This window comes from Hippopotamus amphibius, chromosome 1, assembly GCF_030028045.1.
Source record: "Hippopotamus amphibius kiboko isolate mHipAmp2 chromosome 1, mHipAmp2.hap2, whole genome shotgun sequence".
In the NCBI taxonomy this organism is placed as follows: Eukaryota; Metazoa; Chordata; class Mammalia; order Artiodactyla; family Hippopotamidae; genus Hippopotamus; species Hippopotamus amphibius.
In genome coordinates this window covers 113,033,207-113,056,697 of record NC_080186.1, presented here as the reverse complement: position 1 = coordinate 113,056,697, position 23,491 = coordinate 113,033,207, and the positions used below count along the sequence as shown (strand labels likewise).

The 23,491-nt window shown below is 42.1% G+C and overlaps 2 protein-coding genes across 2 annotated transcripts; one reads left to right on the top strand and one right to left on the bottom strand.

Moving 5' to 3' along the window:
* Nucleotides 1-302: 302 nt before the first annotated feature.
* Nucleotides 303-23,400, top strand: LOC130836112 (uncharacterized). The gene is made up of 5 exons (XM_057708124.1): nucleotides 303-707; nucleotides 1,223-1,341; nucleotides 7,659-7,923; nucleotides 15,738-15,972; nucleotides 22,984-23,400. Exons 1-5 carry the CDS (start codon nucleotides 303-305, stop codon nucleotides 23,397-23,399), a joined length of 1,440 nt encoding a protein of 479 aa, XP_057564107.1. The 3' UTR covers nucleotide 23,400.
* On the bottom strand, nucleotides 15,742-16,071 carry LOC130845053 (histone H4). The gene has a single exon (XM_057721643.1). It carries the CDS (start codon nucleotides 16,062-16,064, stop codon nucleotides 15,753-15,755), a length of 312 nt encoding a protein of 103 aa, XP_057577626.1. The 5' UTR covers nucleotides 16,065-16,071; the 3' UTR covers nucleotides 15,742-15,752.
* Nucleotides 23,401-23,491: the final 91 nt, after the last annotated feature.

Sequence of the window (23,491 nt, the reverse complement as noted above, 5' to 3'; positions counted from 1 at the left end):
GACACAGTTGCGCTCAAAAATGACTCCCACCCTGAAAGGCACAACAAGGCAGGGGAAACTGTTGGCAAAGTGGAAAGCAGAAAGGGAGGCGGGTGGGCGGGGACAGGGAGGATTCCGCCCAAGCCAATCAGTGGCGCTAGGGCGGATGACGTCACAGCCAATGGACAACCAGCGCGGGACTTTCAATTATTGTCCCGCCCAATCGGGAAGAGACTGTGCCTATAAAGACTGCCACGGCGGGCGGGACCCCGGTTACTGTCCCTGCGCGGCGCGGCGCTGGTAAGTTGGTATCTTGGTTCGCTATGGCCCGTACAAAGCAGACAGCCCGCAAGTCGACCGGTGGCAAGGCCCCGCGGAAGCAGCTGGCCACCAAGGCGGCCCGCAAGAGCGCGCCGGCCACCGGCGGCGTCAAGAAGCCGCACCGCTACCGGCCGGGCACCGTGGCCCTGCGGGAGATCCGGCGCTACCAGAAGTCCACCGAGCTGCTGATCCGCAAGCTGCCCTTCCAGCGGCTGGTGCGCGAGATCGCGCAGGACTTCAAGACCGACCTGCGCTTCCAGAGCTCGGCCGTGATGGCGCTGCAGGAGGCGAGCGAGGCCTACCTGGTGGGGCTGTTTGAAGACACGAACCTGTGCGCCATCCACGCCAAGCGCGTGACTATCATGCCCAAAGACATCCAGCTGGCCCGCCGCATCCGCGGGGAGCGGGCTTAAGAAGTGTGCGCTCGCCTCGAGGTTCCATCATAACCAAAGGCTCTTTTCAGAGCCACCCACAAGTGCCCTTGAAAGAAGCTGTGCCACTTGGCCGTGCGCTTCCGGCGGACCCTCGCGTGCCCGGGGAGGAGAGGGCGTCAGGGCGGGCAGAGCGTTGCGCTGGCAGCAGACAGGCTAGAGGGTCAGGTGTCCGGCCTAGTGCCCTGCTTGCTGGCCGCCTCCCGGGGTGCCAAGGGCTTATGAGTTTGGTGAGTCTGCTTGTCTGGCCTGGCGAGGTTGCCGCCGCTTTCTCGGGCGCGGCTAGGGCGCCCAGCTTCGCCTTTTGGAGGAGGCCACGGGTCCTCCCGTAGGGTCGGGCTCTTCTGGGGCGTCTTCGTACTCGACCGTGGCCCACAGCTGTAATCTGTCCCGGGAGGGTGGCGGGTGGGGGGCACGGGTTGAGGCCAGGCGGAGTCACTAGGGGACGCTCGGGATTCGCGGGCCTGAGCGCGCGGGGGCTGGCCTTTTAGGCAGCTGAGAGCCGCGGGCAGATCGGACCCCCTCACGCCCGCTGCAAAGGGCCCCACCCGGCGTGGCTCTCCGGCTCTGGAGGGAAATCGCCAGCTCCGTCCCGCCCCGTTTCTGCCGGGTAAAGAGAGTCATTTCTGGGCTTCAAGTTAACTTGAGGCCTTACTTCCACCCTCTACTTATAATCAAAACCCGTGGCGTGGATGGCAGGGTCTTTGTACAAATCCTATGGCCACTTTCGTAAGCTGGGCTTTAAAAGCATTGCTTTTCTGCCCATTTACAGAGTGAGACTCACTCTACTCCGTGAAGTAATCTTTGAAAGCTTCAACCTTTGTTTGGATCCTCTGCCCAGACTTGGTAGTATCTTCACAAGTTTTATTGAGATGTGGGAAGTCGGTCCTCAGGCTTTGGATTACTCAGTGAAAGAACAGAAGTGAGGCTCTGAGCTCAAATTTTGGGAAGAGATCAAACAGGCAGAACGTGGTTCTCCTTTGGGGAGATGAAGTTCCCCACTGTTAGGAAATAGAATGGAGGCCTTAGAGATGATTCTTGTATCATTTGGGAGGTGGACGTGCAAGGCCTCCAGTGGGCAGTGGCGTGGGGGAAGGTCTTGCAGAGCCCATCTCCACAGAGCTCAGATACAGAGGCTGTACAGGTCTTAGGTGACACCTCTTTTTAACCTCAGTCACTTATCTTGAAAGAGGCCAAGACTTCTGTTTTCTGCTTTGTCTCAAGCGCAGTGACAGGTTAAAAGCATTCATTATAGAGATCAATGAGATTTCACAGAGGGGCGGCGGAAAAGGAAGGATACTTATTTTTTTTAAAGCTTTAGTTAAGTCTTTTGAGATGTGTCAGAAAAGGGGAGAGCAGTGTAGGGACTGTGGCCCCTCCTGCTACAGGTTGCCATGTGTTTCTGCTGCAGGGTCACAGCAATTCCCAGAGCATGCCTCTCGGTCTCTGCCTAGACTCATTACCTGCTTAGGCCTCCAATACAGGGTGGATCCAGGGCCTGGGCCTGTACTCTGAGTTAGGAAGTAGTGACTTTAAGGGGTGTGTGGGTCACTATCTCATCCATCCTCATGGTAAAACCTTCAGGGACATAGAGACACAGGGCCTTTTGGCGTACAGCTTGAGGTTCTCTGGTGAGTGACTTGTCTAGCATCTCAGGTTCAGGAGCAGCTGAGCAGACCCTGGAAACTGCAATTTCATGTCAGGTGTCAGTGCTCCACATCCTCTGCCTGCCTCTGAGATCACATGGCTTTGTTTTACATGCCTGGGCACCCTTAAGGTCCAGGAAATCTTTCTGTGTGAATCTCAAGGGAAGTTTAGTGGCATTTTTGATATCCAGTCAGGGATAGCATAAAATTTTGTGTTCCTGTTGCTGTAAAGGCCTACCCTCACAGCAATCTTTCAAATCTATTTGTTTGGGAGACCAGCATAAATGGAATTCATTGATGCAAAAAAACAATTTAAAATGTGAGTTTTGACATTTAATAATTTCTGTACTTAGTCTTTACTCTCATGTTAAAAGTTAAAGGATAATTAAGACAAGGTAAATAAATGCTTTTCCTCTAGTGATTAGGTTCTACATGGTTAAATTGCTTTCAGGGAAAGTGTACCCCAAACCTGCGATTTTTAGGAATACCAAAACAGTCTTTGTTCAGGTTTAATTCTGCCTTAGGGGAGGTGGTGGAGGACAGGTGCATGGGCATGTGTGGAGAGAAACTACCTGCCGTGTTGATACTACATTTGCTTCCTTGGAAGAGGACTTGACCTTTGGGTTCACACCCTCTCCTGATCATCCTTATCCTTCTCAAGGACCCCATCTCAGCCTTCTCATGTTCTCTTTCTCTGCCAGGCCCATCAATATTTCTGGTTTCACCCATGCCGGCTTTGGCTGTTTTCTTGGTTTGTTTTGTGTTTCTCCTTGAAACTAAAGTGAGATCATGGCTTTCCATATCTCTGCTCTCTACCAAGTTCTCCCAAATTGGTATCTTCCGCAGAGACCCCTGTCCTGAGCTCTACATCAATATTTCTAACTGTCTGATGGCCAGGTCCTTCTGGATGGATAACAGGTGCTTCAAACTCAGCTAATTTCCAAAACTGCATTATCTTGCTTCCCAAAGCTATTTTTTCCCTTCCATATTCCCCATCTTACTGAAAGGCACCTTCACTCCCCCTCCCACATCCGTTGGGGTTCAGCAGTTCCTTTCTTTTGTCATTCGTCCAAATTTCATGAGTCAGCAAGTGTTATCAAATCTACTATCTGACTTTCAAGTCTATCACCCTCTCTCCATCCATCTATGGTCTGTGTCTTAACTGACACCTTCACCAGGTCTGTTCTAGAGGATTAAATATTTAGACTTGACTCTGCCTTGCTACTACGCATCCACTCAGTGAGAGCTGTCTTTTTTAAAATGTTTTTTGAGCCCGTCACTGTCATTCTTAAAAATTTTCTGCCTCAAAATAGAGACGCAGATGTAGAGAACAAACATATAGACACCAAGTGGGGAAAGCAGGGAGGGTTGCAGGCGAATGAATTGGGAGATTGGGATTGCCATATGTAGATTACTAATAAGAAAAAGAAATCAAATTGTACACTTTAAATATATGCAGTTTATTGTATGTCAACTATATCTCAATAAAAGTTCTTAAAAATTTTTTTTTCTCCTGCCGCCTTCCTGTTCCCTTCAAAATAAAGTTCACCTTCCTTTGCATGGCCGTCAGAGCAGTGGAGGTTAATGACTAGTAGGGACTCTGGAGTTAGACAAACCTGCGTTTGAATCCTGGTCTTGCCCATATATCAGGTATGTGACTTCAGCAAGTAAATCTCTGTAGGCCTCACTTTTCCCATTTGTAAAATGGGGACAACAGTATCTTGCTAATAGTGTTGTTGGAAATATTAAAAATGACAGTAACTGTAAAGTACCTAGCACAGTGCCTGGTCTAGAAAAAGTATTCAATTACTTTTAGTTACTCATTAATAATTATTAAATTAAAAAACTCCAATAAAAATCATTTTAATACACATCTAGTTCCTGGTATTTCCCAAACCCTCTCTAGGTTTCAGGTGCTCTGCCAGCTGAACAAGAAGATTCTAGCTCCTTAGAACATCTGCAATCCCCAAGTGTACAGTGTCTTCACACACTCCATTTCTTCTCTCCAGAATGTCCCCCCCCCCTTTTTTGGTAGCCCTGAGAATCTGCTCATTCTTTCTTCCCTTTCTCTTCTTTGTTTTTATCTCTTTGGGCCCTCCTTCTTGCCTCTCACCCAATCTATCCTAACATCCTTTCCTATTCCCTACCCTTGGCATTAGGCTGGTATCATTCCTCTGGGTCAGGATTGGTTCCTGTTCCTCTCTGTGACACCAGCACCCAAGCAGTGCCTAGAACACCATAAGTGGTCAGGAAATGCTTGATGAGGGATCTAATTCTCCTGGACTTCAATTCTTTGCCTTATATGAGGGAGTTAGGCAGAAGATGCTCCCAGTTCTTGGGGTCCTTGAAGTTACAGATCAAGAGCTGGCCTGGACTGAATCTCTGGGAAGAACTTCCAAAGTCCTTGGGTGGGGGGGAGGTCCCAGAACATGGGAGCAGGAAACTACCTGTGGGCAGGGCATCTGGAAAGCTCAGGTTCCCCTTGCCCACAAATGGCAACACTCCCAGGCAGCCTGCTCCTGGTGGCAAGAACTGAGAGAAGAGTTCACTGAGCTACATTTCTGCCAGTGCCCACAGTCTATTCCTGAATGCAGAATATCCAGGGAGGAGTGTCTGTTTTTACACCCACAACGATATAAGATTCAGCCCTACTGACAGGATTTTGGGGAACTTGGTATGGAATTGGGATGTGATCAGGAGCAGAGAGTGAAGTATGTATAAAGAGCATTAGGAAGGGGAGGAAGGATAGCAGAGGAGAGAAAGCAGTTGGGAAACAGAAGTCTAGGGTCATCACTGCAATGAGCTGGGACTGATGCCTGAAACCCCTTAGGGGATAGGGCCAGGGCTCCTGACCCTAGACTGGGATCTCTGTTTTCTCATGTGTAAAGCAGGATCATAATTGTACCCACTTCAGGATTGCTGTGAGGATGAAAAGAGATGATACAGCCCATACAAAGTGCTTAGAACAGAGCCTTACAGATGGTCATAAATCATTATTAGTAGCATCATTAATATCAATGATGTAAATATTAGTGACATTAATGTGAACTGATGTAAGTCCAAATTATAATTATGTCATGGAAAAAAGAATGACACACACACACAAATTGGTGAATAATTTTCAGTACACAGCCAACTTCTAGATTATGTGGCCCATGAAGTAAGAATACCCAGGTTCCTAGAAGGCTTATGACTCATCTTTCACTCTCCCTCAGTTTCACAATATCCCTGGACAGGAAGAAGGGCTTTTAAAGTTTCTATTGAATAGCTGAAGAAACTAAAGCTGGTGAAGGAGAGATATCTGGGAAGGTGGGTCACACAGCCTGAAGACAGCAGAAGTGGAACTGGGTCTTGTGTTTTACTTTTCTTTTTGTATTAGATTCATTGTTTCAGAAGAAAAACACACAATAATCACATACAGAGATACAGTATCACTGTATATGTATAGTAGCTCTGATTTCTGCTGACTCCAAACAATATGACCCCCTGCACAGTCACACATATCTAAAAATTGAAACAAGTTACACAAAAGGATATTTTTTGTTTGGGATGTACCTTGATGTTTTCAATCCTATTTTATTTCATTAATAAAAGATACTGGTTCCCATTCTCTAAATTGATTTTATCACCTGCTCATGGGTTACAACATGCAATTGAAAACCACTGCAATAGAAAAAATTACAAGAAATAAAGTAAAATCATCACTCAAATTAAAAATTCTTACTTTTTTGTTCAACAAGAAGTGTGGCTGGGACTTCCTGGTGGGTCCAGTGGTTAAGACTCTGTGCTCCCAATGCAGGGGGCCTGGGTTCCACCCCTAGTTGGTGAATTAGATCCCATATGCATGCTGCAGCTAAGAAGTCTGCATGATGCAACTAAAAAGATCCCGCATGCCGCAACTAAGACCCTGTGCAGCCAAAATAAATAAATAAATAAATAAATAAATAAATAAATATTTAAACAAGAAGCCTGGCAACTCTTCATAGCAGGAGACATGTATATGAGTTTACAGAAACAGGAACCATATCTTTAGGCTCTGTAAGAAGACATGCACTTTAATGAAGATGAGCTGTGGTAGGTAGTGGAGAAAGGTGCAGATGAATTACCTGGAAGATCAGAGGAAAAGGTCAGTTCTAATTGAGGGACTCATGGAGATATTCATGTAGGACAACTTGGGGTGGGACGGGGAACCAGAAAAAGACAAGGAGAATTGTGAGTGGTGGCTGGTTCACAGGGTGGACCAAGGCCAGAAATAGGAAATGACTTTTCAGTGATGGGATTTTGAGGCTGGCTTATTTGGGGTCTTGAATGCCAAACTGGGGAGGGGTTAAATTTTACTATGTAAACAGTATAGGGGAAAGGATTATAGAAGAAGGAGCAAAAAAATTAACATACATATGTAGAGATACTTACAAATATTAATAACCAGAGAAAGACAAGTTAAAGCAATAATGAGACATCACTTTATACTGGATACTCTGGCCAATCATGGAAAGCTGAATAATGCTATGGGTTGGCCGGGACGGAGGGCTTAGTTAGTTGGTGCCAGGCTGGCGGGGTGTGGCTTAGGGCAGCTATTCTGAAGAGCAGTTTGGGTGCTTCTTAGGCCAATTAAGGTTACACATCATAGGGAACAGCAATTCTGTTTCTGGGTATTTATCCAAAAGGAATTCGCACACAGGTCTATCAGAGAACATGACAAGTATGATGGAACATTCAAAACAATGTGGGCATTCATCACTGGACAGGTGGGTAGAGAAAATATGGTGGATACACTCCATGGGGCACTTTGCAGCAATAAGAGACAGTGGATTATGTAGACATACAACAAGGACAGATCTTAAAAACATAATTCTGAGAGAAATAAAGAAATGAGATCTAAAAGAATATTATTTACTAAAATTTTAAAAACAATATATTTTGCAATCACACATAGAAATAAAAAGATAGTGTAAACATAGTAGGATGGTTTTCTATGGGGGGTGGTGGAGGAAAAGATAGGGAAATGGGACAAGAGAGTAAGAAAAGTGGGGAAAACCAAAACGGGGTAATGCCTTAAGCAGGTGGTAACAGCTGTGTACAAAGAGGGCTAATCCGTGGTGGGGGTGCGAAAGGAGTCGGAAGTGAGCAGCACCTAAGGCAGGTGGCCAAGTGCCAGACCTCAGGGATAGAGCAGATGAGAGGTGCTGAGGATGAGAGGAAAAAGGCAACCAGCCACAGAAATGCACTGTAGGGAAAGTTTTGATGGGATTGCACGTAGACGATTGCTTGAACCGGATAGGGATAGAAGGAGGTTATTGCGGCAGAAAGTAATCAAAGATGTCTTGAGACCTTCCTGCCTGAGTGACTGGGAGGATAATGCCACCTTCACAGGAATAGGCAGCTGGGAGGGGCAGCTGCTGAAGAGTTCAGGCCATACGGAGTCAGAGCTGGCAATGGGCAGCGACAAGTGGCCATGTCCTTCAGGCAGCTGGGATTGTGGATCTGGAGGCAGAACTAGAGACCAGCTGGATTTTCTTATCTGGCCGGAGGAGCTAGAGGAACCCGTGAGTCCCTGGGAAGAGCTTATAAAGGGATCAAAGGAGGGGCCTCTAAGGAATCTACATCACTTAGGCATCTGCTGAGGAAGGGAAGCTAGAGTAGAGTTTTGTCCTAAAACCAGAGGAAAAATATCATGAGGAAATTGGATCAGATGATTTCTTGGGTCCTTTCCAGAATCAATATTATATGGTTCTAGTAAATAAATGTAGCAAATGTATTAAAGATTCTCAGATTATGTGGGGTTTTCAAATTTTAGGCAAATATTTTAGTAAGATTCAGGAGCCTCATAGTGTATCAGAGAATGCCAGTTTACTTAAACTGCATGAACATCAGTTTCTTGCTTTGAAAATGGGGATAACTACCTTTTGGGGTTGCTCTGAAGATTTGTGAGCTATGCAAACTATATAAATGGTACATAGTAGGTATTCAATAGATGGGAACTATTACTCATTATTCTTTTGTTGAAAAGTTAATTCAAATCAAAGAGCAGTATCTAAATTCAACCCCAATGACGACTTCATGTTTATAGAAACCAGAGGTTTCTGTGCTTCCTTCCAGCTCCATCTATTTTTCCAATCTTCTTCAATCCTGCTGCCAGCATTCTTGTCCAGGGCCCTATAAGCCTTGCAACAGCCTAACTCATTTCAATTTCTAATTCTCTGTCCCCTTCAGTCTACGTTGCACACCTCAGCCAGACTAAACTTCCCAAAATATCACTCTCAATTTGTTCAAGAATCAACAAAGATTCCAGGCTTTATTCTACTGTATCTAATCTCTTCTGCCTGATTTCAGGGTTCTCCAAGATTCATCTCTTTAGGGCGCAGTGAGACCAGCTGAGAAGCACACCTATCATCAGGCCTCATTAACTTAAAAAAAAGAAAAAAAAGACTGATATGCAAAATCACCCAGGGGATTGCCTGCTGAAAAATAGACATATGTTTAGTAAATTCTTTTCCTTTTCAATTTATACAACTCTATTTTTAAAGATTTAACTAATATTTATTTATAAATAAATATGCCAGACACTGTGCTAGGCATTTTGAGATGGTTTATCACCCTTCCTATATTTTTAAAACATTGACTGTTTTTTATAATAAAGGCTTAAAAAGGAAAAACAAAATGGCTCATAATCCTACTCTCTAGATTATTTCTGTTGATACACACACACACATACACACAGTGATACTCTACTTGAGAGAGAATCCAGCAGTATAGAAAGGAATAAAATGAAAAGTAAAATCCTCCTCTTCCCAGTCTCCTACTTTATTTCCTCTTCACAATGGTAATAACTGTTACAGATTTCTTATATGTACTTCCAGAAAAATGTTTTATTTATTTACCAATACAGCTATATTTATTTACCAATGTTCTTTTAAGACAATTAACACAGAAGACACACTGTCCTGCCCTTTGTTTTTTTTTCTTAAAAATATATTTTATCTATAAGTGAAATATGTAAGTAAAAAATTATTTGTATAATTTTTATATAAAAGTGAAAAAAGTAAGGTGCATGATCTTGAGGTATATATATATATATATAGAGAGAGAGAGAGAGAGTCCTCTCAACTCATAGATATAGAAGTGCTTCTGAATCAATTAGCTTTATTCTTTTTAAAGGATGCATAGTTTTCATTTAATGGATATTTCTTAATTTATTTACTGACTCATACTAATTAATATTTAGGTATTTTCCAGCTTTTTACTCCTGAAAACACTGGTACAACTTATTATCCTTGTACATATAATTGAGGTACATTTTCAGTATATCTGAAGGGTTTTTTGATAGGTATTGCTAAACTGTAAACTGGCAATCTAAAAGTTTTGGTTCAACTGGCTCTGGACATCAGCAAACTTTTAAATTTGGTCAGTTTGTTATTTAGTTTTGAATCTCATGGTCCCTCTTAGACAGGATGAACAAAATATTAAGCATTTCCTGATCCTCTTGCAAACTTTCTTTCTTAAGGTAGCAGGCCCTCTCCAGCCAATCAGAATCCCTGCTCAGGGCTAAACTTTGAACTCATGATTGAATTTTCCTCAGTCAGATTTTGATTTTGGATTTGTGTTTCTTTGGTTGATCTTTCCCCCCTTTTCTCTTCCTTTGCTACTTGGATTTTGTATTTAATGTTTGGGAAGTTATTGCCTTCAGTCTTACTGCACTGTGAGGTGGTAGAAAAGGAAATAAAAGGCTGGTGGCCACGCGTACAGGTCATCAGAGCCATGTTCACTCCATTCCAGTCTCTGGTCCTTGGCTCTGTAGGCTTAGAAATTTCATTTTGTTGGTAGGTCACGGGTGGTAGGCTCTGAGGGACTAGATCCCACTGAGCAGACTCGAGGGACAGATGCATAAACTCCAATAATAATTGCTATCGTTCATAGGAATTAGCATTTATTGAGTGCCATAGTGCTAATTGTTTTTATAAATATTAATATATGTTATCCACAAAAAGGCCCGATACAGTAGGTATTCTTTTTCAGCCTAATGCTACTGATAAAGGACATGAGGCTCAGAGATTAAGGAATTTCCCTCAGGTTTCACTGTTAGTAAATGCGAAGTTAAAATCCTAACCTGAATAATCTGGTTCCAGAACTCATGCTCTGAATTTCCAACAAGAAGTGTAACTGATCAGCCCATTGGCTCCCTGCAGGCAAATGTATATGGGAAGCCAAACTACAATCAGAAAAGTGGGAAGAGCAGGAAGGCAGATGACCTCAGTGGCTGCCATTATTCAGCCAGGATGCCATTTCACTCGCAAGGCTGCCTCACTGCAAGAACCGGAAATTCTTACTAGAGAGTCAGGGTACATCTGCCTTGGAGGGTACCTGGATGGCCACAACCCTATGTTCCCTCCTCCCCTCCCTGTTTCCAGCCCTCTTCTCTAATAAGGTTGTTATGGTAAGAAATTACTTTGCTATAATCGGAGTCTTCTACTCTACCACCAGATAAGAAATCCCAGAGTTCACGGAACAGAAAGGCTCATAGGCCAAATGAAGATGTTCAAATCACACAGTTAATTGAGTCCATGTAAAACATAAAACAAGGAGCAAGGGGAAAGTGATGAGTGAAGTTAACACACTTAGAATAGGGTTCATTCATGGGGGAAGTACAACACTGTATCCAGTCCTGGGTTACACAGTGTCCTGTCCTGTCTTGCTCTGCGGCATCGGTCTTCCTCACTGATGCTGCAGTTATGGGACTAGAGGGAAGAGTGGGCAAGGGGACTCAAAGAAGGTGCCTGAATCTAACTTATGCTTGCTCCGTCAGTGAGATACAGGGTCAAGTAGACCTGACCATAGTTGTAATTCACCAATAACCTGCTAAATAGCTACAGACTTCCCTGTGTTTAGCATGCAGAGGACATTTTGGGCAACAGTGGTTGTCACCAATGGATGACTGATAGAGGCATGAATGTGCCTCATGAATACTTGATATGGTCCTTACTTGGTCACCACACCTTCCTATGTCTGTGTAGGAAGATGCTCAATGTACTGTATATCTAACATCTCTCACAGGCTATGCTTACTTGTTATAAGTTTCTTTTATACTCTTTGTTTCTTTTATTTTCTGTAGAAGAATTAAATATTCTTAAGTAATACATTTAACACATTATAACAATCAAGTCAGCTGGGGAGTTTATTTGATTCTTTAATATGACTTCATGTTTTTCTGGTCTAATTCTGAAAAATCTGGCCTGCCAACCTGTTCGTACCTGCCTTACCCACTGTTTCCTTTGCTCTCTAAATTCTGGCTATACTGACTCCCACTTCCCCGGTGATTTATATATATATATATATATACATATACATATATGCACTTTTTAAAAATTAATTAATTTTATTTTATGTTGAGTTGGCCTTCACTGTTGCATGCAGGCTTTCTCTAGCTGCAACTCTTCGTTGCAGTGCATGGGCTTCTCATTGCGGTGGCTTCTCTCATTGTGGGACACAGGCTCTAGGTGCACGGGCTTCAGTAGTTGCAGCACGTGGGCTCAGTAGTTGTGGCTCGCTGGCTCTAGAGCTCAGGCTCAGTAGTTGCGGCGAATGGGCTTAGTTGCTCCATGGCATTCAAAATGTTCAATGACTATAACAGATACCAACATCCATAAAGTACTTAAATTTTTGTGATCATGCTTCCTGATAATTCTCTACACATCCATACATATTTATATATATACTAGTAATATTCTGCATTAATGATAATTCTATCCTTTTGGCTCAAGTAGAGAAATAACATGTTCATCAATAGCTAGACTATAAAGTTCAGAGTAAAAGGTTTCAAAGGAAGCGAATAAGAATGCTGTGAAAGACAACAGGAGCATCTAGTTTTGGGGACGGTAACGCTGCCATCAGAGAAGTAGGGAGCCTGGAAAAGAAATGTAAGACTTCAGACTGGTCCATTGTGACGTCTGATTAGCCAGTGGGACACTTAAGTACCTCTATGATCGAAATGGAAGTAGACGTGCAGACTGGACAAGAATAATTTGTATACATATATTCTAGTGGAAGTCCTGAATTCACCCAGGGAAGGGAAGAGTTGGCAGCCAGAGCTGGCTTACAAAGAGTACTTGAGCCACTCAGGGGTGGAAATGGGAAAGAAATTATTTTGTTAGCAAACCAGAGCATTGGGACTTCCTTGGTGGTTAAGGGGTTACGACTCTGGGCTCCCAATGTAGGGGACACAGGTTTGATCCCTGGTCCGGGGCTTGAGATCCCTCATGCCCTGTGGCATGGCCAAATAAAATAAAATTTAAAAACAAACAAAACAAAAAAAGCAAATCAGAGCATTATATTCCTGTTACAGATGGTTAAGAATGACAAAAACAAAGCCATTTATTAACACAAAAATATGCATAATGCATATACTGTAATTGGGCAATATTCAGAGTCTGGATAGGGCTAACAGAGGATTCAGTCATGCTCTATTATAATAGTAGTTAGTGGAGTAGACAAGGTGGGAACAGGAATCACTATTAAAATCACTGTAAAGAAGATGTATAATTAATGGTTAAAGGACAAGATCTTAGAGAAACAGGAGTAAAAAAAAAAATGCATTGATTACAAAATTCAATACTGTTAAAAACACAAACCGGACTTCCTAAGTGGCGCAGTGGGTAAGAATCCACCTGCCAATGCAGGGGACATGGGTTTGATCCCTGCCCCAAGAAGATATCACATGCCGTTGAGCAACTAAGCCCGTGTGCCACAACAATTGAGCCTGCGCTCTAGAGCCCGTGAGCCACAACTATTGAGCTCATGTGCCACAACTACTGAAGCCCATGCGCCTAGAGCCTGTGCTCTGCAACAAGAGAGGCCACCACAATGAGAAGCCCATGCACCACAACAAAGAGCAGCCCCCACTCACCGCAACTAGAGAAACCCCGTGTGCAGCAACGAAGACCCAACACAGCCAATAAAATAAATAAATAAATTTATTAAAAAAAAAACCAAACCAATAATATTCAGTAAAACAAGCTAACTACATTTTTCATTCACACATTTTTTTTTTGCCCCAAATGCTTTGAGGAAATAAGCTATTTTACCTTTTTCTTCCTGTAATATTTCATCCTACAAAAATTTTGTTAGGATCATTCACATAATGTTTTTTCTATCAAAGAAAGCAAAATTTAACATTATGGTAAACAAATTAGGGCAACATATACTCAGATTCTAAATATCTTTGTTGAATTTAAAGAAAATTTTTACCCAGATCAGGCACTCTCAAACTTTAATGTGTTTCAGAATCAACTGGAGGTTTTGTTAAAATACAAATTGCTAGGTCTCCCCTCCCAGAGTTTCTCATGGTCCGGGGTGGGTCCAAGATTTTGCATTTCTAATAAGTTCCCAGGTGACCTGATGCTCCTAGACTAGACACCACACTTTGAGAACCACTAGTTTAAATAATGGACATGTTCCCCCAACCCCTTCTTTTATTCTTTGATTTCTCTTCAAACTTTTGATATCTCCTTCTCCAGAGTATCTCAGCGAGGATCAGACATATTCAATCTGTATTGCCTTTAAAGTTAAAAAGTTAAAAATCAATCTGCATTGCCTAAAAAGTTAAAAAAAGCTAAAAAAGTTTAAAAAAAAAGTGATGTTTGAAATACAAATGCCATCCGTTGCACTTGAGACTTTAATTTAAAGGGAAGATGAAACATCTTGAACTTCGAATCCTCATATTTATTTCTCACTTCGACATCTTCAAAAACGTTATTCCTGCCTCTCCCTCGGTGATCCTTCCCCTCGCCTCTACTGTATCTATCTCTTAATACGATGCTAGGCACTCTGCTCCTTCTTAACAGCTTGACACAAACCCCACCTGCACAGCCAACAGCTGCTCATTTCCCAGCAGCCACTGACTTCTGTGGTGTTAGGACTCCTAAAGTAATCATTGTCTACATTTCTCATCATATCAATCGAATATGTGCCACCATGTACTTTTGAGCTGAGTATGTAAGTATGTATGTATGTATATATTCATGTACTATTTTTCTCCCCTATTCTGATAGTAAGCTCTTAAGGGCAAGTCTCACATACTTTGAATTTCTGTCATCTTCATTGCTAAGCACTATGTTTTTAAACCTTGTTCACCAAGTGTTTGATGCTAATGAGAGCTGCCAAGTATGGAGATCGATAAAGCAAGAGCTGGCTTATCTTTTGGGAGCTGACAGAATTTCTTCTGTAGAATTTTTTCTTGGCTACATACAAGCCAAATTTAGTTGTAAAGTCATAAGCCTAGAACATTAAAAAAAAAATCTTTTACTTGCAAATGTAATAGCTGCAAAACTATAATTAGGTTTAAGGACCAGAGGTGTGGACCTACATTTCAATTCTAATCAAGGTGATTTAGACGTGGTAGTATAGAGAATGGCTTCATATATATAGATAAAGGAGAATTTGCTTTTGCCTTGTCAAAAATTAAATTGTGTTTTCTGTATTGATGGTGGGTATGTTTCTGCTGGTCTCTTTCTCTAGGCTACAATAGGCCCTAATGGAAAAGTCACATATTTGAGTTTTGTTTCTTGAAAACTTGCTTTCAAGTTTTCAAAACCTTCTTCAAAACCTTAGCTACATTAAGATTATAAAGTTTGCTCAGCTTTTGTATAAGATTCATTTAATTGTCTCTGCATTTGTCTCTTTATAATGTTATCACTGAAAAACATCTCAAAAACTAAATTAACTAAATTCTCCCTTAAATGTAGTGCATGTGTGCACGCGCCCCTCACACCGGCACTACTCTCAGCAGGCTGTGAGGGGTCTTTAACACCAAAAACACTTCTTATACACTGGCCAGGTAATTTCCAGATGCATTTAAAGACTGTATTAATGAGCTCATCTCTGATCTAACAACCTATTTGTTTCATCTTGAGTGGTTGGTGACCGGGTTTGGTTTTGCTAGTGCTCTTGCACCTTTCCAAGAAAGGAGACTGTAATGAACATCATCCAATGGGAACACAGCGTTAAGCCACCCAGCTCACTCCCTCACCGTAGACCTGGAAAGTGCAGTACACACTACTTTACACAGGCTGCTTCAAAAGATTACAAATAATAGCACGCCCAAGAGCAAATCAGGAAGTGTTTTAAATCTGGAACCCGATAGCCTTTCAGATTGGCAAAAATTTAGGCAGACAAGCGAAAGCCAGCTTTCGGTTAATACCTTGGGTTTTCAGGGATGCTATCGCTTTTGGGCATCACCGCCTCCCAGACTCCTGACCCCACGGCAGCCAACTCCCAAATGCAAAGTTACCTACACTGTAGGCAAGTGTCCGGCTCTTCTGATGATTGTGTGGTTGGCCCTAAAAAGGGCCTTTAGGTTGTCGCGTAGCACAGAAGTAGCAGTTTAGCCTCCGAAGCCATACAGGGTGCGTCCCTGCCGTTTGAGCGCGTACACCACGTCCATGGCAGTGACCGTCTTGCGCTTGGCGTGCTCTGTGTAAGTGACTGCGTCCCGAATGACGTTCTCCAAGAACACCTTCAGCACACCTCGGGTCTCCTCGTAAATGAGGCCGGAGATGCGCTTGACTCCCCCACGCCGCGCAAGGCGCCGGATGGCGGGTTTGGTGATGCCTTGGATGTTATCCCTCAAGACTTTGCGATGGCGCTTAGCACCACCCTTGCCTAAGCCTTTCCCGCCCTTCCCTCGCCCAGACATGACCGACGTGCTCTAAAGACAGCTCTGCAGCAGAACAAACCGGCTTTTCCCCTGATATACAAGAGTAGCGGACCAGATTGAAAACCGAAAGCGCGCGGGCGGGAAGCGGTCTAAATGGGCCCCGCCCGCTCGACATTTCTTTTCTGTTTTCCTATCCCTCTTTCTCCACCCTCCACAGCTCCCTCTAACGGACTCTTAACCTTTTATTTTTGTTTATTTCATTTAACTTATTTATTTTTGAGGTATAGTTGATTTACAATTTTATATTAGCTTCAGGTGTGCCAATAGCGATTCGATATCTTTATAAATTAGGCTCCGTTTAGTTATAAAATAGTGTATAAAATACATTCTCTGCTATACGATATATTCTTCTAGCTTATTTATTTTATACATAGCAGTTTGTATCTCTTAATCCCCTACCCCTATATTGCCCCGCCCCGCTCGGACGCTAATCTTTTAAAAGATCTATTTGCCAAAGTCCCCGGGAGAATTCAGATCCAAGTTTCCGGATCCCGCCGCTGTTTTCTCCTCTGTCTCTCTCCCTCTGTGGGCCCCTAGACGACATTAAATTTAGGCTAGGAAGAAAGAAATAGTGGAGAACACCAGAGGAAGAGCTAATGGCATCCAGAGACGGAAAGAAAAAGAGAGCATCAGCGCCGCGTTTAACCCCGATAGAAGGATCCCAGGCTTCGGAACCAGGGTTACATAAAACTGCTGCAAAAAGCGGTTCCCACAATTAGACTGACAGACGCAGTAAGCCATCTCAAGAGCAGCACCTGGGATGTGTGTGGAGGGGGAAGGAGAGAGAGCGCCGTAAGTCTCGTCTCTATTTTGTTGGTGAGGCATGGAATTTCACCTCATCCAGGAGAAATCACATCCTAGGAAAACTGGCCTCTATACTGCAAGCCTTCTAACATGGAGGGCAATGAAGCCAACGCACTGTCATCCAAAGCTCTGCTGAAAGCAGTATATATAGAAAGAAGACTGAAGGGCCTTCTCTACCTCCATTTCTACAGATCACCTAAATCCGACTCGTTTTCAGCCAGAATTCACTGTCCAAATTGAGGCCCCACATGCAGCTAGCAAAGTTTGCTGCATTGGGTTTCATAAGAGGACATCTGCTCCATATTGAGAGTCATTACCAGAAAATGCCTTATGAAATTGATTGGGGTTCTACTAATAGCACGTTCATTACCAGGGCCTTCTGTAGAATACAGGAAGAGATGTGGTTTCTGCATCAGAAATAATTGCTTTTTTTTCTGAGACGTTTATTATTTAAAAAAAATCTAAAACAGCAACAAACAACTTATGTTCCCTCTTTCCTCTCTCATTTAGCGCTACCTTCTATATGCTAATGAACATTAAATCTATATCTTTATCCAAACTTCTAGCTTCCAGACATGTAGATTCTCCTGGCTGTTCTTCAGTCATTTTAAACTCAAAACTCAAAATCTCCAAAAATCAAAATGTTTAAACTTAAAATCTCCAAGGTGTGACCCCCTTGGGGGCTGAGGGAATATATTCTCCTCCCCCACCCTATAAGAATGGGGTTCTCTCTCTGCTCATTGCATGGTGCACCATGCATCACGTGGGTAAATCAACACCCTGGAATTCACAACAGATGTTGAAGGGTAGTAGCATATGCCACCCCAAAAAACATGACTGTAGGAGTTCAGGATATGCCGCCTCAAAATATGCTGCTTTGGTGTATTGATTATTTTGAGCTGTAATACTTTGAAAAACAGCAAATGCAGGGACAGAAGTTCTTTGAACTTATCTGCCTAAAGACAGATCCTTGGAAAGGAACTCAACTGACAGAAATCCCATCCCTAGGGGGTTTCATCAACCAGGGAAAATTGACTCTTGTCACAGGAGAGGAGACTAGAAGTCAACACCCCATTCAGATGTACTTTGTCACGAAGTATCATACCTCCCAGCTATTCTAAGGGCCTGTTCTTCTTTCCTAAAAATCATTTATTCTCCCTAAGAGGCCTACCTGACCCCTCTTTCCTGTTAAGATGGTATTTAAGTCTGAATTCTAAGCCATCTCAGGGAGTTACTCACTTTTCCCGGGGTATCTTTCATGTATACATGAGGTATGCATGTTAATTTAAGAAACTTGTGTTTGTTTTTCTCTTGTTAATCTGTCTTTTATTACAGGGGTCTCAGCTAAGAACTTGGAAGAGTGGAGGGAAAATTGTTTTTCCTCCCCTGTAACGTCTTCCTCTCCATTGGCTGCTTCAGGGCAGAGAAACATGCTCTTTTCTGACCCTTTAGTAACTCTTAGAGAACCTGTCAGATTATTTTGTATCTTTTTTGCATCTTACATATTCCCCCCTTTTAAGTGTTTGGCAGTGATTTTTGTTTATTTTTCTTTGTAAACGGACATGTTGTTCAATGTCTAGCATAAGCTCAATAATTGTTTATGGAGCCAACGGTTCCTGCATTTGACTGCTTTTAAACACTAGCAGGAAAGAAAGACACAACCAGATTGCAACATGATAAGACAACCACAAGCCAATGCTGACAGATGGGATGGTTTTTGGTGTCAGAGGGAACAGGGCCCTAGGCAGATCCAGAAAGCGTGTCTACAAATTTCTCTTTCAATACTCTTCATCCTCCTCTAAGACGTCTAATCACTCATTACCTAAACAAAATTCTCTCCAAAATAAATTCTCCCTTTCCCTGTTGCAAGTAAATTCAGATTGAGAAGGCAAATCACATGCAGCTGTAAGTATTAAATGAAAGAATATATGTATACTGTTGATTAAAAAAATTAAATGAAAGGAACCTTGAGGAGGAAGATGTTTAAAAAATTTTTTTCTTTTTTTTTTTTTTTTTTTTTGCAGACAGGCTATATGTCACTTGAGTTTTGAGCATTTTGTTCTAATTTTCCCCATAGACCAGAAGAGTTGTGTCATGCTAACAATTGTGGCCTGAATATTAAAAAAAAAGTCCAATTTGTTTCTATTATAAATAAATGTTAAAAATAATATATATAGCCCTTAAAATTCCTGCAATATGTAGCTTAGATCTCATGAGGATGGTTAATGAAACAAAACAAGTTCTTGTTTGTATAGCTTTAAAATACTTTGTGTAATATTACTTGAACTAACTACAGTCCACAGGGATCTATTTGTTGAAAAGCCAGAAATTGTATAAACTTATAGCAGAGGGAAAACTTTCTTCTACAGCTTAGAGTCTGTGACTGGGCCTAAGAATTAAACTGACATAAGCCTGGTCAAAAGGAAAAAAAGCATACAAATTTTAATATTTTTATGTGTATACAGGAGTCTTCAAAAGGAAAATGAAGACCTAGATAGGCCCTGAGCTTATATATACCTTCTTAAACAAAACACAGTAAATTCTAGGGATGTGACAAGACAAAAGGGCCTGGACTAGGGCAGTTAAACAGGTGGAATTAACTAGGGGAATTAGCTAGGTGGAGAAGTAACTAGGAAGATATGGGTTAGTTGAATAAGGTTTGTTTGTACAGATTCCTCTTGGCTTCCCAGGACTCCCCATCCTGGTACACCTTCCTGGTGTAGGGAAGATATCTTCCGTATGGGGGTTTTATCCCCATCTACGTTATTCAAGTGCCTTCAGTTCAAAATAATCCTTATATCAAAGTGGCATATTAGGGGTGGCATATACTGCCACTGATGGGGTTCAGGACATGCCACCCCAAACTATGGCACTAAGCATATTGAATATTTTAAGCTGAGGAAATTCTGAGAAAACGACAGAAGCAGGAAGGTCACTTCCCCCAACTTTCTCACCTGTAACAGGTCATAAAACCCTCTTGTGAGTGGTGCTCTCCCTATACCCAGAGGAAAGGAGATCCGTATCTCTAAATACAAAGGGACACAGAAGAATCCTGACAAGCAGGACTTGCTGTTTCCCCAGTTTACTACACTTACCTCATATTCATTAACCTCATATTTCTACACGACTGCCCACCCTTCATCAAATCTAGCATAAAAATACTCAAGCCTGTTTCTTCACATCTTCATTTCCTTATGAATGTTCCTGTATCATGTGAAACTTAAATGTGTGTGCTTTTTTCCTGTTAATTTGTCTGTATTAGTTTAATTTTCAGACCTAGCCAGGGACCCTAGGGGGTCGAAGAAAACTTTTCCTCCACTGCACAACCCCTTACTGTATAGTACAGTCAGTACTGTTAAGGCTAGGTAGAAAGGGGGAAGTGTTTAATCCAATGAGTAGGATGCTGGGAGAATTTTAGCTCAGAATGGGGGAAGAAAAAAATCTCAAAGTCTTATGACTTGTCAGTTTGGTCTAGGGAGGGCTGCAGTCCACTCAGAATGAAAGGGAAGCAGGTATATGACCTGACTAACCCACAAACCAAAGATTCAGTCTCAAAATGGGGGTACTTGAAGCCCTGGCAGCGCTTGACATCAAAAACTAAACACAAATTGTCTTCCTGGAACATATATTTTAATTTAGTTCATTACTTTTATATTAAGGAGAAACACATGCACATACAAAACATTATATACCTAATAACTTACTTATTAACATTTTCTTTTCTCTGCTTATTTCCTATGGTAAAATTTAAGCTTCTCATACCTGTTTTCTTCCTCTCAGTACTAAATAGTGAAATTTCAGCACTCAATCTTAAAACTGCAGATTCTTATTATTTCTGTTGAAAGAAACTTCAGAAATATTAAATGAGAAAAATATTCCCTCTTCCTCACAGCTGCAGCAAAGCAGAGTTTCTTTATTATAAACTTGCTTCTGACAAAGTTGGTGTATTGAGAACACTCACGGGAGTATCACTCTATTGTCCAGTGTGGAGACTAGGTGAAACTGAACTAATATGAATCAGAATTCTGTTATTAAATGTGATATCGAAGGCAACCATATATCCCAGATTGTTATATTCAGAGAAATGTTACCTATGACCCGAAATAATGTACTATTCTGGTTATCTTGTTTGATTTGTTGCCCTGGAGTTAATATCTAAATTGACATCACTGTTTTCCGAGAAGTAGAAATTCTTATTCAATATCTTTGTTAAGCCAGAGGAAAACTCTTGGAATTTTCTTATTCTCTATGTTATAAAGATAAGTCCCATTAGTGTTAGAGTTTATATAAATAAACAGCTTGAGAATCTTTTTCTTGTTTAAATGAACACATCCATACAGCTAGGCCAAGAGTGCATACGTTAAAGAAAAAAAAGAACATTTCAAAGAAATGTGACACTTGGGTGTGCAGCTTTGGGCTGTCATCCAGATACCTGCTCTGGGGTAGTTTCCTCATCTGATGGGAATAGTTCAGTTGAGAAATTTGATTGTATGCTGGGAAAATTCTTCAGTGTGTAAAATATACCCCAAGCCTGATGAAACTGGAAACCCATTATAATTTCATTCTTTTGCTTTAGAATATTATGCAGGCCTTGTTACTTATTCAGGATGAGCCATAACTTCTCTGAGACTCAATTTATCTGTAAAATGAGGAAAATCACATCTATTTCACAGAGTTGGGATTAAATGAGATAGTGTAGTTAGAGAATTTTAAAATACTGAGTAGTGCTCTATATGTGTAAAACGTTATTACAAAATCACCACAGGAGGGGGTAACAGTTGTTCACATCGGCTACACTTTTGCACTGACATTTTAGTTCTCCCTAGAGCAGGAGATTGCTGCGGCTTAAAGAGACTTCTAAGATGAATCAGAATTCTGTTATTAAAGGTGACTTCTAAGGCACCCATACATCACAGATTGTTACAAAGATAACAAGTTTCTACCGTGTGTTTAATGTTCAGGAAATCCTCTCAAAATCACTTTTATTTTGACTTCAGGAAGATGATCATTCGTACTGACACCACAGAGGTAAGTTTTGAGCCTCTAGGGCCTGCTTTTGTCCTCAGGTTTGAGTTTTTACAAGATTTGGATACACTAATTTTTTTTTCACTCAAATAATGGTACGATTAAAAGTTTTTATGTTAGTTATTACAATTTAAAGCATTAGTAGCCTTACATAACTGTTATTTAATTACATGCAATTTTCCGAGAAATTCTTCAAAGCATGTGAAATAAAAGGCAAAGGATCTTCAATTTCCTTACAGAGAACAGAAAAGATATGAAACTTTAAGCATTAGAAAACACTTTATTCAAGAAAATATGCTAGCAACTCAGTAATCAACAAAAAATTTATTTGCTTTGACGCTTTAACTTTAAATCTGATCGATAAGCAACTTGACTATTTAAAACTATTCACCACTGTAAAGGAGAAAGTAATATTTCTGGTCTTATCTTCCGCTACTTAAAGCGTTCTGTCTACAGGACCTAATTAGCCATTTATGGATTGAGGAGGAGGAAACCGCATTCCAAGGGGAAAAGGCGGAAGGCTCTACTTTGCAAATTGGTTACGGGTTCGCACGCAGCTTTGGCGGAGATCCGAATCAGGTAAACGTTAAGTTTAACTTTTGGTTCCTTCAACTACATATTGTTTTGTTGAATCTCAGTCATAATGTAACTCTAACTTGCTAGGCTCAGTGTCAGGGGCTAAATAAATGTTAGATACGGGAGAGGAGTTACAGTAACTAGTAAATGGAAATGCAGGCTGAAACCTAGGGCATGCTTGTATTTCGAAAGAACCTGCTAAAATATAAATTCCAAGCGTGCAAAAACACTTTATAAATTGCTCTTAAAAAGGTTACAGCAATTTAAAAAAGGGTCTAAAAACAAAAATCTGTGATCGATAAGATTATAAAAAAGTACTGGAAGGGGGAGGTTATAAGTAAAAAGATTAGCATAACAATCTTCTGCCCGATAAATAGGATTGAATTCTAGCCAATGAGATTACAATTTCGGAAATCCCTAGTTTTTCTGGCCCAATGAAGACGAGGCTATGTCTATAAATAAGACTGCTTAGCGGCTGAATAAAACCAGTGAGATATCATGGCCCGTACAAAGCAGACAGCCCGCAAGTCGACCGGTGGCAAGGCCCCGCGGAAGCAGCTGGCCACCAAGGCGGCCCGCAAGAGCGCGCCGGCCACCGGCGGCGTCAAGAAGCCGCACCGCTACCGGCCGGGCACCGTGGCCCTGCGGGAGATCCGGCGCTACCAGAAGTCCACCGAGCTGCTGATCCGCAAGCTGCCCTTCCAGCGGCTGGTGCGCGAGATCGCGCAGGACTTCAAGACCGATCTGCGCTTCCAGAGCTCGGCCGTGATGGCGCTGCAGGAGGCGAGCGAGGCCTACCTGGTGGGGCTGTTTGAAGACACGAACCTGTGCGCCATCCACGCCAAGCGCGTGACCATCATGCCCAAAGACATCCAGCTGGCCCGCCGCATCCGCGGGGAGCGGGCTTAAGGCGTAAGGTTTTAAAGCAGGAGATCTAAAGGCTCTTTTCAGAGCCACCCACGTATTCGTAAAGAGCAGCTGTATACTAGCTTTCGGCTTAA

What these genes read in the sequence shown, in the direction of transcription:
- LOC130845053 (XM_057721643.1), bottom strand. Translation starts at nt 16,064, where the DNA reads ATGTCTGGGCGAGGGAAGGGCGGGAAAGGCTTAGGCAAGGGTGGTGCT.
- LOC130836112 (XM_057708124.1), top strand. Translation starts at nt 303, where the DNA reads ATGGCCCGTACAAAGCAGACAGCCCGCAAGTCGACCGGTGGCAAGGCC. An exon ending in TCCCGCCCCGTTTCTGCCGG is followed by an intron (nt 1,342 to 7,658) that starts GTAAAGAGAGTC and finishes TGAACCGGATAG; the next exon opens with GGATAGAAGGAGGTTATTGC. An exon ending in GGCGCCGGATGGCGGGTTTG is followed by an intron (nt 15,973 to 22,983) that starts GTGATGCCTTGG and finishes AAAACCAGTGAG; the next exon opens with ATATCATGGCCCGTACAAAG.